Consider the following 15,752-nt stretch of genomic DNA (forward strand, 5'->3'; position numbering starts at 1 on the left):
TCACCATTTGTGCATGCTCTTTCTGTGAAAATTTTCAAAAGGTTCTATGTCACTTAAACCATTGATTCAAGATATAACTGAAATATTTGGCAATCCAAAAATATTCAAGTAATATTAATACAAGGTATATAAAAAAGAATTGTATGATGCTGAATCATAAACCAATTAGTGTTGAGTCCTTATGTTACTCACAAAAATCAGATTTTATATTCACATAATACATAAATGGTTACATTATGAAACAAATACTTATCCTAATGTCTACTAAATTTACACTACTTTTAAATAAATTATAATTTTAACTAAAATTGCTATTTTTAAAATGTCATGAATTCAATATAAAGAAATAAAATTGGGATAAATATAAATTTCTTCACCCACTATAAATTCATTTTATACTAAAGGAAATGGGAAAATCCTGGCTTAAGAGAAATTTTATGAAAAAGTTCAGAGTTTATTTGACCATAAATCAATCAACCATGACTCAAAATGTAGTATAATCATTTTAAATCTTAGACTGCATTAATAGAAATATTCATTTGCAACAAAGGTGCACTCTTTTGAGCCATCCAGGTAAAAACTGCATCTTGTGTCCAAAGAAATACCACACTTTAATCAAGTTACAGTTAAACCAGAGAGAAGCCAATGGAATGAAATCAAGTGAAGTTTGAAAATCTTCTTACGTGAGGAAATTTTTTAAAGAACCATGAATGTTTAGCCAAGCATTGAATCTGAGTTTGAAAGGTTTGTGTTATTATTAAATATGTCAAAGTATTGCTGGGTTTGTTTTTTTGATGTTGTTTTGTTTTGTTTTTTGGATAGCTGGATTTCTATATTTGTTACAATATACATACCTGCCCTATCATGTTGAGGCTTACCATAAATAGGTGGACAGCTCATTCTGAAATATTAGAGAGGGAAGCTGGTGTTATGCCTTGTCTTCCAAGTCTCAGTTTTTTGCATTGTATGGATAGAATTAAATAAAAACAGAGTTTCGCAGGAATCAGAGCTAGAAAAGCCTGCTCTCTTCTAACTTCTTTATAGCACTCTAGATAAAGACTAGATAAATAATTGAAATTATATATGCTAAAGAATTTTTAGCTTTTGCACTACCTTGGCCACGTGCACGCATGCACACACACACACACCCTATGCTGCCCTAGAGAAATGATTTTTTTTAGCTAAATTGACTTTTATTTTATTTTTTTCCGACTTCCCCCTAGATATTTATTTTTAATATATTTTATTGATTATGCTATTACAGTTGTCCCATTACCCCCTTCATTCCCCTGCACTCTGCACACCCTCTCCTACCCCCATTCTCCCCCTTTAGTTCATGTCCATGTGTCATAAGTTCTTTTTTTTCTCTCTCACTTTTTTTTATTTTAATCATTGTTCAAGTACAGTTTTCTCCCTTTTACTCCCATTCCAGCCCACCCACCCACCCCTCCCCACTTCTCTCCCATTACCACCCCCCCCCAGTTTTTGTCCATGTGTCCTTTAAATTTGTTCCTGTAAACCCTACCCATTCTCCCCTGAAATTCCCTCTTCTCTCCCCTCTGGTCACTGTCAGTCTGTCCTCTGTTTCAGTGTCTTTGGTTATATTTTGCTTGTTTCTTTGTTTTGTTGTTTAGGTTCCTGTTAAAGGTGAGATTATATGGTATTTGTCTTTCACTGCCTAGCTTATTTCGCTTAGCCATAATGCTTTCCAGCTCCATCCAAGCTGTTGCAAAGGGTAGGAGCTCCTTCTTTCTTTCTGCTGCATAGAATTCCATTGTGTAAATGTACCCTAGTTTTTTGACCCATTCATTTACTGATGGGCATCTAGGTTGCTTCCAGTGCCTAGCTATTGTAAATTGTGCTGCTGTGAACATCGGGGTGCAAAGGTTCTTTAGTATGGGTGTTTTAGGTTTCAAAAGGCAGATCCATTTTTAGTTTTCTGAGGAAGTTCCATGCTGCTTTCCATAGTGGTTGTACCAGTCTGCAGTCCCACCAACAGTGTACTAGGGATCCCTTTTCTCCACAACCTCTCCAACACTTGTTGTTTGTTGCTTTGTTTATGATGGCCATTCTGACTGGTGTGAAGTGGTATCTCATTGTGGTTTTAATTTGCATCTCTCTGATAGCTAAGGATACTGAACATCGTTTCATGTGTCTTTGGACCTTCTGTATGTCCTCCTCAGAGAAGTGTCTGTTAAAGGCCTTTGCCCATTTTTTAATTGGGTTGCTTGTCTTCTTAGAGCGTAGTCATGTAAGTTCTTTATATATTTTGGAGATTAAACCCTTGTCTGCGGTATCATTGACAAATATGTTTTTCCATACATTTCCCATACTATTCTTGCTCTCCCCTTATTTTCTACCTACCATCTACGCTGCTTATTCTATGTATCTTTTCCCCCTCTCTCCTCTTCCCACTCCCCTGTTGCTAACCCTCCATGTGATCTCCATTTCTGTGGTTCTGTTCCTGTTCTACTTGTTTGCTTAATTTGTTTTTGTTTTTGTTTTAGGTATGGTTGTTAATAATTGTGAGTTTGCTGTCATTTTACTATACATGTTTTTTTCTCCTTTTTCTTAGCTAAGTCCCTTTAACATTTCATAAAATAAGGGCATAGTGATGATGAACTCCTTTAACTTGACCTTATCTAAGAAGCACTTTATCTGCCCTCCCATTCTAAATGAAAGCTTTACTGGATAGAGCAATCTTGGATGTAGGAATGTTTTGGATGTGGGAATGTTTCAAGATGTCCTGGAGGTTTCTAAGCCTCTCCTCATTATTTTGAATTCCTGTTGCTTCATTCTTTTCTGTGTGGTTGTTTCTTTCTTCCTTCTGGTCCACTGCATTGATCTGAGTCCCAGTTTCCTTCCCATCAATGTTGGTTCCCTGTGCATTTTCCTTCATTTCACTTAGCATAGCCTTCATTTTTTCATCTAATTTTCAACCAAATTCAACCAATTCTGTGAGCATCATGATCACCAGTGCTTTGAACTGTGCATCTGATAGGTTAGCTATCTCTTAGTCACTTAATTGTATTTGTTGTGGAGCTTTGATCTGTTCTTTTGTTTGTGCCATTTTTTTTGTCTTGTGCCTATTACATGTGAGGGGTGGAACCTTAGATGTTCACCAGAGTGGGGCAACCCAGTCACTAGGGTATGTGGGGGCAGGGTCGGAGAGGGAACAATGGCACTTGCTCCGCTCTCCGTGGGACTTCAGTTCCTTCTACCACTTCCCCTCAGCAAACTGGGACTTTTTCGTGCTAATTCCTGGGTGGATGATCTTGTGCACATTCTAGGACCCTGTGGGTCTCTCCAGTGAACTCTCCTGTGAGGCTGGGAGTCTCTCCCAGTGCCTCAAACCCCTCAGTGTTTTCAATCAGTGTCCCGAGGCTCTATTTCCCAGCACTGGGACCCTGGGTTGTGCACAGTGCCTCACTTCACAATCGTCACCTTGCTGTGTCTGCTGGTTGCCACCCTGTGCCCAGGGCCTGCCAGCCGCCACCTGCACGCCCAGGTTCTGCCTGCTGTGGTCTTGCGTGCCCGAGATGCCTTAAGGACCTAGTCCCACCGTTCTTTGTGTCGTGACCCCTCTCCACCCCCTCTCCACCTGGCTTACCTGACTCTGCCTTTCCTACTGGTCTGGGTGAACATGTCTATTTTAACTCCTTGGTTGTCCAATTTCCATACAGTTCAATTTTCTGTCAGTTCTGATTGTTATTCTGTTTCTAAATTGCCGTTGTCCCTATCTTGGTTGTGCAAGGAGGCACAGTGTGTCTACCTATGCCTCCATCTTGGCCAGAAGTCTAAAGAAATAAATTTTTATCTTTGTCCTTCTTCTCTCTCTTAAGGGCATCAGATCAGTATACATGTATAGCCAAAAAAGCCAACAGTATGTTTGACACCATTAACAACAGAAATGCAAATGGAGAAACTCAGAGAAAGCTTTATTCAACCTTTTTATTTCCTTAGTATCTGGAATCCCACATATGGTGTTAGTTTCCACATACCAGAAGAGAAGTATGAAATCTAGAGAGAGGTGACCAAAAGGCAAAAGTGATAAACTGATAGTCACTTGAGACCTTACTAAAGTACTGACTTATTAGCCTTTCAGAGCTCAGGGAAACTGTACAAAATGCTTAAACCTACTCACTATTGATGATGTGAACATAAATTCCAACAGGTTAGAACAATGGGAATCTCTCTAAAACTTGTAATGAGTTAAGTTTAGGCCAAAGAAAAAGCATGACATCTTGACAACCAGATGACTTGCTAATTGAGTAGCATATGTAAGAAACCCCAAAGGATTTCTCGATCTTGGTGGAAGGCAGAGTCGTACTGCATGACTGCTAAGGGCAGCTGAGATACGCCCAGCTCTCTGATTCCATCCATCATGGAGGATATCACCTCCCTCCATGATCCTACTGATAACATCTACTCTGGCATTAATGACAAATCTCACCTTACGAAAAATATTAAACATTGCTTCCAGCAACATTTAATTCTTTTATTTTATCTGATAATCTCTCTGCATTGAGATTTGAATTCTCAGTTGAATCTGATTTGAATTTTAGCTACTGTCATGTGAGGGTTGATATTAGAAAACAAAATCCAAGATCTCAGCCCCAGCAGACAGCTGCATTTCCTCCATTCTTTTCTTAGGTTGTAACTGTAGAAACCTCTCCAAAGAATCTTGGGTACCTTTTTCTTGAAGCTCCACAGGTTGGGAAAGGCCTAAGAGATCCCTAAGCATGGTCATATTGGAGTCCATCAGCAAATGTGTCATCAGCTAATCAAATCTCCTGAAACTGATATTTGTGCATACTCTTTTTAAAAACATATGAATCAAAGCCTCTATCTCGCTTACAATGTTTTCTTTTCTATATGGAGAGTTTTGTTCTCCACAAGCCTTTTTGGACTTGATTTCAATCAAGGAGCTTATATCACTAAAGTGTGTAAGTGAGAATATTCTTCTAGAATTCTTACAGATTTTATAAAGCTAATTAAAAATACTGAGCTTGAGTTTGCATTTTTTTTTGCTAAGTAAAACATTGAAATAGCATTCTTAAGCAGGATCTCCCCAGTGCTAGAGACAAGAAAACAGCGTATGTACCACATGTTTGCACAGCAAGTACAAGGAGTCATGCTAGAATTTGCAAATCTGTGCTTTGTGTTCTGCACTGGGTCATTACTGAGTGAACTCTGAAAATAAAACTATATTTTCAATATTCTTAGATCATAGTTTGGGCAATTCTAATGCAGATTTGGAGCATTTTTCTGTGGGCATGTTTATTTTAAACCATCCTGCTTTATGAAACTTTATTTAATTTTTTTAATGAGCATTCAAATATTTATGACTATTGCACATCAAATCAGAAATGTCCTAGCTATATGCAATTTCAGAGTTGATGTCATTTCTCTGTATGTATTCTCCATTATAAAGAGCTAAGTACTGATATAACTAATAGCTGACTATTGCTTTGTGGGTTGATAGTTTCTTCTGGAAACATGCTGAAAACAACAGATTTAAAATAAAATTGTTTTTTTCTGTATTTCCTTCCTGACAAGTGGAATAACACTATACTTTGGACTGTCGTAGATCTTGTGATGGAAGTTAATGAATTTAAACTCTATTATTCCAAAGATATACATTAAGTTCTCTAGCAGGGCTATGAAATTGGATTTCAGATTCTATATTAAATTGTAACACCACAGCCTCAGTGAAGCATTTGAATTCAATATCATATGTCAGAGAGAATGTCAGGAAACCACAGCACGCACTCTCCCATTTTCTGCTGTTGCAATGACAACCTCTCTCAAGATTTTGACGAGTGTTTGCTATGTCTTATACATGGGAGTTTTTGCTAACAGAGACACTGTTACTTAGTAACACATTTTAATCCAGAATTAGTTCCTCCTGGGCCAATGCAAGCCAGAGCATCACTGAGGATAAAACTCCTATTAAATGAATGTGAATTCAGATATGCAAGGAGGATGAATTCTAGACTTGGCATAGTTCAGTATTCTCTTCTTCAGAAATGGCACTTTTGTTTCCCCTCATTATTTTGAGGGGAGACAAAATCCCCTCATGAAACCAGCAGAAAGATTACCACATGTTGTCTGTTGCTTCTAAATATTAATCAGTACCATGCTGTCTAATGCTTTAGAGAAGAATAGCATTATTTCTTTTTCTTTCCAGGGAAGCTTTTTTGATCATTTGGGACAGAATCAACTAATTTTAGAATGCCATTTTAAAAACATTCCCTTTAATTTTAGGGTGTTCAAAGATATGGGCTAAATATTGTCATGTGCTGATGGAGTTTTTTTTTCCTGCTTTAAGGAAATTTTATTTTCAGGTCTCCCTTTGGCCATATAATCATGTCTTGATCTTAAGCAAGAAATAAAATTATCTTCCAATTATAAAATGCCTCAAACAGTTAAAAGGGAAACCTTGAAGTGATTTTGATTATCTTAATTGTGCTAAAACAAAAATGTAAATATGAAATAGTTAGAAATATTTTAATAATAAATGTTCAGAATCAAAGGGTTTAAAGTAGTAAAGTCTTGACTAAATAATATAAATGCATGAATTGCTCCAGAAGTATTATATAATTCAATGTCATTGTTATCAGGATCCCAGTGTTTTGATTTCAATATTTTTTCCCTGACGCAAACACTTCTCAAAGTTATTCTAAAGGTCTCTGGGGAGGAAAATGCTCAAAACGGTTTGAAATAAAAGAAGAGTAAAGGAGAACAGTTGTGCATGCTATCATCTCAGAGCATCACAAGCCACAGTGATCATGGCAGTATTGTGTGGATACAGGACGTAACAGAGAAGCCAAAAAAAGTGTGGTTCAAAAACAGCATCGATTAGATTGTCACTCTTGGAGATGGATTAATCTTGTTCTCTGTGTAAGAAGTGAGCAGAAGATGCTGTGATAGAGACTGTTATGCTCACCAAATAACTATGTGCTCTTCTTCAATTCTGCCTTTTCAGTGGGGCCAGGCTCATATAATCATTAAGGTCAATGAGATGTATCCAGATGTGATGTCAACTGCTTCCATATCATGTTCCTTCAAACACCCCGAATAATCTAACAACCCATTCCCCTTGTCCCTTTGAATATGGAGGCCACCTGTTTCAGATGTGCCTGTAATCTGCAGGCAGCCTGGTTCTCTGAGTCACTTCTTAGAAGACAGCACTTTCAGCAAACTGCCTAGCCAGCATCACTCTGTGACAAAAGCAAAAAAAGAAGTGTTTTTTGCATTAAATAAAACTGGTAGGCAGATTAAAATGATAGAACTATGTAATCCGGCATTACAAAACAAATTTTTGTCTTAAGTGTTTAAATACTAATTGACAATTTAACTTTAAAATGATCATTAAAAAGAAGCTGCAATATAACATAATTAGTTACCAAATCTCACATTTGACCCTGACTGGTGTAGCTCAGTGGATTGAGCACAGGCTGTGAACCAAAGGGTCACTAGTTCGATGCCAAGTTGGGCACATGCCTGGGTTGCAGGCCAGGTCCCAAGTGGGGGTTACGTGAGAGTCAACCACACATTGATATTTCTCTCCCTCTCTTTCTCCCTTTCTTCCTCTGTCTCTAAATATAAATAAATAAAATATTTTTTTTAAATCATTTGGGGTAGGGGAAACTCCAAACAAAAAAATTATAAAATAATTCCCAAGAAAAAGAAGGCTATATGATTGATATTCTTCACTCTCTTTTACTAGGTATTCCAGGGCAATTTTGACAATGATACCCACAGGAAAAACGTCATCGACCCTCCCATCTATGCTCGGCACATAAGAATCCTTCCTTGGTCCTGGTATGGGAGAATCACGCTGCGGTCGGAGCTGCTGGGCTGCACAGAGGAGGAGTGAGGAGACCCACACCTACAACCCTCCTCTCTATTTTCCTCTTCTCTGTCTCCATGGAATGAACTGTGCAAAATTTATGGGAAAATGAGTGGGGTTTTTCATGAAAAAGTGCTCAAACTATGGTAGGCCACTAACTGTTTAAGGAGGTCTAAGCCTGCCTTTTCAATGCTTTAATTTGATTTTATAATTTAAAATTCTTTAGTAACATCATATTAACTGTAAATGAATTTTCTCATAGTTTTTTTTAATTATTCACACTAGTTACGAAATATTAGGGAAAGAAAGTGGCAAGGATAAAAAATCTCATAATTATCAAATAATAGCAAGAGTTGATAGAGCTTTTATAATCAATACTCATCTAGTTCTTATAAAAGGAATACTGCAATGTTAGCAATAAGGTTTTGTTCTTTTTTTCTGTAGTGAGTCTACATTATCCTAGTTGTTTCCCTGTGCCTACCAAACACTGTTAGTGTTTATAATAGAATTTTGAAGATGAATTTATAACATGCAGTACTAATTAATATTATCATTCTCATTCTACTTTTATTTCTAATTAGATGTTATGTGATTTTTTGTTCTGTTTTATAGTCTTTATATTGTATATTGCTTGAATGAGTTGATATTTTGAGTTTTTATTATTTGCCTAACATTAGTATCATATTTGCTTATATATGAAACATATTTGAAAACTGGTAGATTGATCATAATTAATATCAATAGATTGAATCTAAAATTCTATTTTTGAAGGAAGCTATGACTATGTAAATTCCAAATATTTCGAAGGAACCCACACTACCATTTAAAAAAAAGAACTAAATTGTATTATGTTCCTTTAAACCAAAATTTTATCTTCATTTTGATGATATTTATATGTCCTTATCTTTATTTTAACATAATAGAATGACAAAGGCTTTGTTTTTCTATTTTAATTTTTTTATTTAACAAACAAATGTTAACTTAGCACTGCATAGCTTGGCCGAACCTACTCATTATTTCTTTGTTTATCTCTGCACTTTCTGTGAAACCAGAATTTCATTAGGATTTGAAATTGGTGATGGTTTCCCAGGAAAGCCCATTGTATAGTTATTTGTGAGAAGAAAAGTACTTACTAATGACAAAGTAGTAACCATTTTCAAGATGAAAATTGATTTCTATTTATTTTGCTTCAAAGTTTCTGAAAAAACAAGCAATTATCATAACAATTTGTTATTGATGATGGAGGTTTCATTGACATGTTTCTCAAATTGAAGTTCACACTGCTTCCATACAAGTCTTCAGTATCTAATATGTAAGCTTTACAATTATATATTTTATAAGGCTTAGACACAGAATTGTTGGAGTTTAAAATTAGGGGTTCTGGAGAAGAAAGCATGGGATGTGTACAAAACGTTGCGGTCCTGTGCAACACTACTAAGTCTTTTTTTCTTTCATTATTTGTGCTACATAACAAAAGCCACTAGACTGTTACTGTCTTGTTTGTCTACGTGTTATTAGCATTCCTTAACAATGTGTGTATGGCGTGGTCTTCAAGTACAGTAAAGAATTTAAAGAGAAAGTCAATCATAATGGTATTTTTAATAACAGCAAAATCAAAGTAGTATGTAGCTTTTGTGTCACTTGTATCCGTGACATCAAAGTGCAGCAAATTTACTGTTTAAATTCATACTGAAACAAGTAAAATCTTGTAAGCAGAATACACAGTTTTCCCCAGTCTTCACTACACTGAGTAACTATAATATACTAATTTTATAATCTATGAAATTCAAATGTTAAACACTTCTATTTTATCTGTTTTATTAAAAGTATTTATCATAGTTACTAATTCTAATTTTAGGGTTGACTTTCTCTTTCTGAATGACTTCCTAAGGATTGGTGTGAATTTTGAAGAATTAGGATACTAATGATTGTATCTTTGGTAGTCGACAGAGTATGAAATAGAATACCGCTGGCGTCTGATGTGTCAGTACAGAAGTAACTAAGATGCAAATAACCTTTGCAAACATTCAAGCCGTGTGATATCCCAATGTTGTTGTTTTTTTTTTCTTTGTATATATACTTATACCATGTAGGCTGTTGTAAAATCAATATGACCTTGTCCAGTCTTCAAACTTAAAATAAAACTTTTGAAAATCTGGGGTAATTTTCAAGCAGTTGTAATTAAACACATTTGTAAGAATATACAAATTGTCTGAATGTGAATGCTCATTAGTCTTTAACTAGTTGCTTAGTTTAATTATTTTTTGGTACAAGACAGTTTAAAAATACAGAAAAAAATAAATTACAAATAGCCTACAAATATATATTAACACCAGCAAAATTGGCTATCCAAAATTATTAAAATGGTGTATTTCTCTCTGCTCCTTTTAGCTGTGGAAATTTTACTGAAATTCTACTAATCCAAAATCATTTCTTAACCTAATGTATATGCAAAGTACTGTGTTCCAGGATGGGTCTGCTTATTGTTAATCAGATGTTATTTCTATTGTTTTTTTAAGTAGTTGATTCTCAGTAGTATAATGAAGAGATCCAGTCAAACAAGCATTAGTAGGTATTTACTCATGTAACTTCAGCGACCATTAAAAAAAATCATAACACTTGGCTTCTTCATAAACCCTGTTTCTGCCACTCTGGAAGTCACTGGTAAAATATTAAGTCTGTGTACTTTCTACATTTCAGATATTTTCTTAGAATTTAAAAAAGAAAAAAACCTCAAGATATTAAGTGTGACTCTTTAGTTTAGCTTCAGTGGATTTCTGATTGTTCTTAGTACTAACTTGTTATATGTGTTTATATTTCCATACTTGTTCCTGCATAACTGCATTTTAATGTGAAAGGTTCAGTGGGGTTCCATTGCTTGCCTAACCTTTGCACACACAAAAATATATAGAAATATGCTTTTACTAAATAAAAACAATTATATGTATTTTTAACAAGACCAGTAAAGAATCATGACAACATATATACAGAGTAAACATTCATTGTGATAGCAGAATCATTGTTCAACAAAAAATTTTCAACTATAAAACTTCTATAATTATTGATTCAAGATGTAAAAATAATAGAAACACTCAGAATTTCAAGGATGAACGTCTGACCATATTGAAACTTGTTTTTAAAAATCTATTAGATAACTTCATGCATGGAAAATATTCTTTGTATAACTAACAATTTATAACATCTATCACTTCAGCTTTGAATACACAATGTTGAGTAAAGATTTTGGTAAAGATAAATGAATTTTTACCTTCAAAAATGCAATGTTTTCTACATCTCTCTTCCTGAAGGATAGTTTAAACAATATTAACAATGAAGTTAGTTGATTATTTTTGACAAATATTGCCTCTATCCTTTGAGATGCAAAAGGACCCTTTCATTAGAGCCAGTAGATAGAGAATTAAACCATATTGCTAGCTGAGAAATATCTGAACTACCTTGGAACAAAATGTGTTCTCATTTGTCTTTACAAAGAAAGAATACCTAGAGTAAGTACCATTTTTCTATTGATTTTGAAGAGGAGAATAGGAATCCTTGATTTTGTTCCAGGAAGTGACTATAATTTATATTGGGTGCTTCAACAGTGCCTCCAAATACAGTGTCTTCCACAGGAGGCAAGTGGCACTTACGTCAAGAGATATTTCTGTTAGATGGATTTGGTAGCAGAAATAGGAGAACTCTTTTGAAAAAGGCTCCTCGTTTAGTTGTGTTTGCACATCTTGGCAGGAGTTGATTGAATCCCTTGAAAACTAATGTTCTGGAAATATGGTATAGTGGCATCAGAAAACGGTTACCATATTACCAGGTTAAGCATTGCCTATGGTGACTGCCTCTGATTTAATTTTATTTTAATGTCCACAAAGACATGAGCCACACTTTCATATTTATGTAAAATCCCGTAGTGCCATTCATATGCCTCACTGAGTGTGTTGATAATGATGATGAATTGTGACATAAGCTCAATCTGCTGCCACCTGGAAGAGAAGCGGTGGCACTGAGATTGATGGTGCATTTGAACAGTACACCCCCCATGGCCAACATGCAAACAGCTTTGTGATAGCTTACAGGAGCATCAGGACAAAACACTGAAGAGAATGCATAGGAAGACATCTGGGAATAGACTACATGCATGTGACAGAAGGAATTTTTTCTGTGAGAAGTGACAAATTACAAAGTAAGCATGGATTCACACATATTTTATAATCATTTCACATCTTAGAGTACAGCAGAAATTTAAACAATAAATAAATAAATAAATAAATAAATAAATAAATAAATAAATAAATAAATTAAAAAAGTCCTTCCCTTTTAGTACAAGGACTGTAGCAGGTCAGCAACCCTGGCAGACATGACCAGAATGGCTCTTCTCAAGGCCAGGGGCTTTTTCCATCCAGGCCCAGGACAGAAGTATTGAGCTGAGAGTTTTAAAATGACACATGACAAAGGAAGCACTAAGTAATCAGCCTGAGGCCATTTAACTTCCTCAGTTCTCAAGTTTCTTAGGTAATAATATGGAAGAATGCTATTATTTTTCACAGCAGCATCATCCTGCTATGATGTGACTGATTTTGCCCTCCCAGTTTACATGTTGAAATCCTAACCCCAAAGGTGATGGTATAGTACATGGGACCTTTGGGAGGTGCTTAGGTCATGAGGGTGGAACCTTCACTAGTGGGATGAATGCCCTCATACAAGAGGTGCCAGAGAGATCCCTAGCTCCTTCCACCCCATGAGGACACAGAAAGAAGTCAAGATCTATGAACTGGGATTCAGGCTTTTACCTGCCAATGCTGGCACATTGAACTTGGACTTCTCAGCTTCCAGAAGTGTGAGAAACTTATTTAATTTATGTTGTTTATAACTTACCCAGTAGGTGGTATTTCGTGATAGCAGCCTAAATGAACTAAGATACATCCCAGATGAAGAACCTGTTTTTAATACTATAAATAACTTTATAAGTGGCTTGGGTTGTAGAATAAGACTTCAAGAGCCATGTTTAAACAATAGCTAAATGTCTTTTAAACTTCCAGTAAAAAGAAATTGGTGGGTCAGGACTAATATTTTTAATGAAATACAGTAAGGAGTGGAGGGGGAGCAGTGGAGAGGGAGGAAAGGAATGAGTCCACTGTAAACTTTTTCATAAGACATTTTTATTTCACTTAAACTTCTGTTTAGATTATAGTGCAAAATAGTTTTCTCACTCTGAGACAGATGTTAAAGCTTGAAAACCACTGCAGCATTGCCACTTTTCTGAGCAAGTGGTGTCTCCTAGCTGCCTGGCATGCTGGCAGCCGTAGTGAGTTTAGAGCCAGAACTAGAAGGGTCCTGTCAGTATGGGGCTGTCGCAGGCCTGGTGGGGACAAAAACGAGTGTGGTGCTGGAGGCCTGAGAGGCTTTTTAAGAAAACAAAGATAAGACACAGAGAATTATGTGAATGTTTTTCTCCATGGTGGATGCATCACTTTGCCTTTCTCTCTGTAAAATATGTAAGAAAATACAGGTTTTTCCTATTGTGTTTCATTGCTTTATTCTGCTTCAGAAGAGGCCCTGCCACTGGGGTTAAACATAATGCAGATCCCTAAGTTGTTTTATTTGGTTCTCTGTTTTAATAGTCTTTGATGCTTGTGTTTTTTTAATGGCTTTTTCTACACTCACTTCTAGTTAAAAAATTCATATTCTGATTCTCTGTACACCCTCTTTCTAACCTTCTAACCCTATCTTTAAGAAATTCATACTACTGATTTCTTGCTTGAGAATTTTCTTAAGTAAAACTAATATCAAAAACACAACTCCAATTATAGCATTTGGTTGTAATTCAGGTCCTGTAAAATATTAAAATGTTTTCACTTTCACTGGAGATATAAATAAAAGCTAAATTCTTTTTTAACTAACACTATAGAAACTACTATATTAATATTAAGATTACCCAAGCCCTTTCATAAAATTATTCTTTGAGCAAAATTTAAGTACTATTCAAGGTTCTGAAAATACAGAGATGAAATACTAGCTTTTAGGAGCTCCCAGTCTGGAGGGCAAGAGAGGGGGATAAACAAGGAAGTAACAATCACCCTACATTGGGTGCTATGAGAAAAAAATGCTCCAGTTACAAAGAGGACATTCAACAGAAGCACCTACCACCAGTAAATGAAGCAGGTCGGGGAAGATGCCGTAGGGGAGGGGACAGCTGAAATGACACCAAAGCTGTCTAATTTAATATTCATGACACATGAATCATCCGATTTACTCTAATGACAACTCTAGGAAGAATGGATTAACACGTCCTCTTCATAAGAGGAGAGAGAGAAGGTGAAAGCGGTTAGGAGATATTCCCAGGTCTCAGGGCTCTCATTTCTGCCTGGATCACATGACATCTGCCTTCCAGTTCAATATCAGTTTACTTCTTTCAAGTCAAATGGTGTGCAAGTGCCTTTCATCACATCCTAGTACGTTAACAACAGGAATGGTTTGCCTCCAACCAAGAATGTATTGTTTATTCTGCAATTTCTTATATTGTTCTAAAGAATTTCATATTACAAATATTACCTAATAATATAAATATTTGAAATAATTAATTATTGGGTGAAGTGCTGGTCATCACATGAACATATGAAGAAAGATCCCCAAATTACTGAGAAACTAATAACTACTATGAGGTATCTGATGCATTAATTTTGTAAAGATGAGTAATAAGCCCAAAATGTCAAAGCATCTGCTATCCCTAGGTACAGTAAAGGCCTATTCCCATGTGGATAATATCAGGTATTTAATGCAATAATAAAATACATATATTTATGAAAAATTTTTAAGTATCTTTTATAGTTAAGAAAAAACACAGGTATTTCCACTTTTAAAAAAGAATTCTAAATAAATCAAAGAAAACAAATCACCTTTTCTTGGGTTCTAGTTTCCAATATTTGAGCCAGCATACTCTTGACTAGAAAAGTATCTGAGTAGTGAATAATATCTTAGGCAGTATAGTGTGGGTGCTAACACAATGTGAGGAACAACAAATAAATGACATTATATTTTTATTCTCCAGTGATTTCAACTAGTAGAATTAGGAGCATAGTCAGTGCAACCTCATGCAATCTGTAAATTAAATTTCTATAACTTGATTTAAATAGCCAATTCACTGTCAATTAATTATCAGTGAACCAGAATAAGCTGAAAGAATTTTTAGACAAATGTAATTGAAGGAACACAAATTCTGGGATGCATTTCTTAAAGTTTGTCTGTCTAGGTTGTACTCATACAATATCTAAAAGTGTTCAAGAAAGAATGGTATAGCCTAAGGTAAGTCTAAAATTCTAATGGTCAGTGATTCTTACCTCTAATATATGAATTATGTCTTTGCCAAAGTGGAATTCATATATTTCATTAACATAAAAAAAACTGGTATTGTGGTCTTTTTACAAATTTTCTGTTCTTGTTCTTTCCAGGAAAAAGAAAACATCCTTGCTCTTTAATTTTTTTTAAACCTACCCAGTATTTTAAATAATCTTCTGAAAATGTAAAGAATCAGACTAGTAAGTCACTTGGAATGTAGTGAAAAGCTCATTTACAATCCTTATTTTGTTTATCCTTTTGGAGGCTTATGTTAGAGCAGAACCTATAGGCTGGAAGGACATTCCACTTGTAGTCTAATGGGAGTACCTGATTATCTCTAATGTATTGATATTTCTGCACAGTACATTATTCTGGTTCTCGCTTTGGGCGATCCTTTTCCTTCTTGAGTCCAATGTCGTATACATATTCCTCTTTCTTTTTTAAAAACCATTTTCACAGTAAATAATGATTTGAAACCTGTGCTTCAGGCACTCTCTCATCTAAGAAATTTATTTAGTGTCTGCTAAAGTAAAAACAAAACAAAACATGGAAG

General features: G+C 35.4%; 1 protein-coding gene across 2 annotated transcripts in view; it reads left to right on the forward strand.

Annotated features, from left to right (window-relative positions):
* EDIL3 (EGF like repeats and discoidin domains 3) overlaps window positions 1-11,088 on the forward strand; it is a 391,270-nt gene extending 380,182 nt beyond the window's left edge. For both annotated transcript variants that reach the window (XM_045848383.1, XM_045848384.1), the window contains one exon: window positions 7,733-11,088. In XM_045848383.1, coding sequence (XP_045704339.1) covers window positions 7,733-7,882 — 150 coding nt within the window. In that variant the 3' untranslated portion in view covers window positions 7,883-11,088. The remainder of the gene's footprint in view (window positions 1-7,732) is intronic.
* Window positions 11,089-15,752: the final 4,664 nt, after the last annotated feature.

The sequence above is a fragment of the Phyllostomus hastatus genome, unplaced genomic scaffold, assembly GCF_019186645.2.
Source record: "Phyllostomus hastatus isolate PE091 unplaced genomic scaffold, TTU_PhHast_1.1 phas_contig_58, whole genome shotgun sequence".
Taxonomy (NCBI): Eukaryota; Metazoa; Chordata; class Mammalia; order Chiroptera; family Phyllostomidae; genus Phyllostomus; species Phyllostomus hastatus.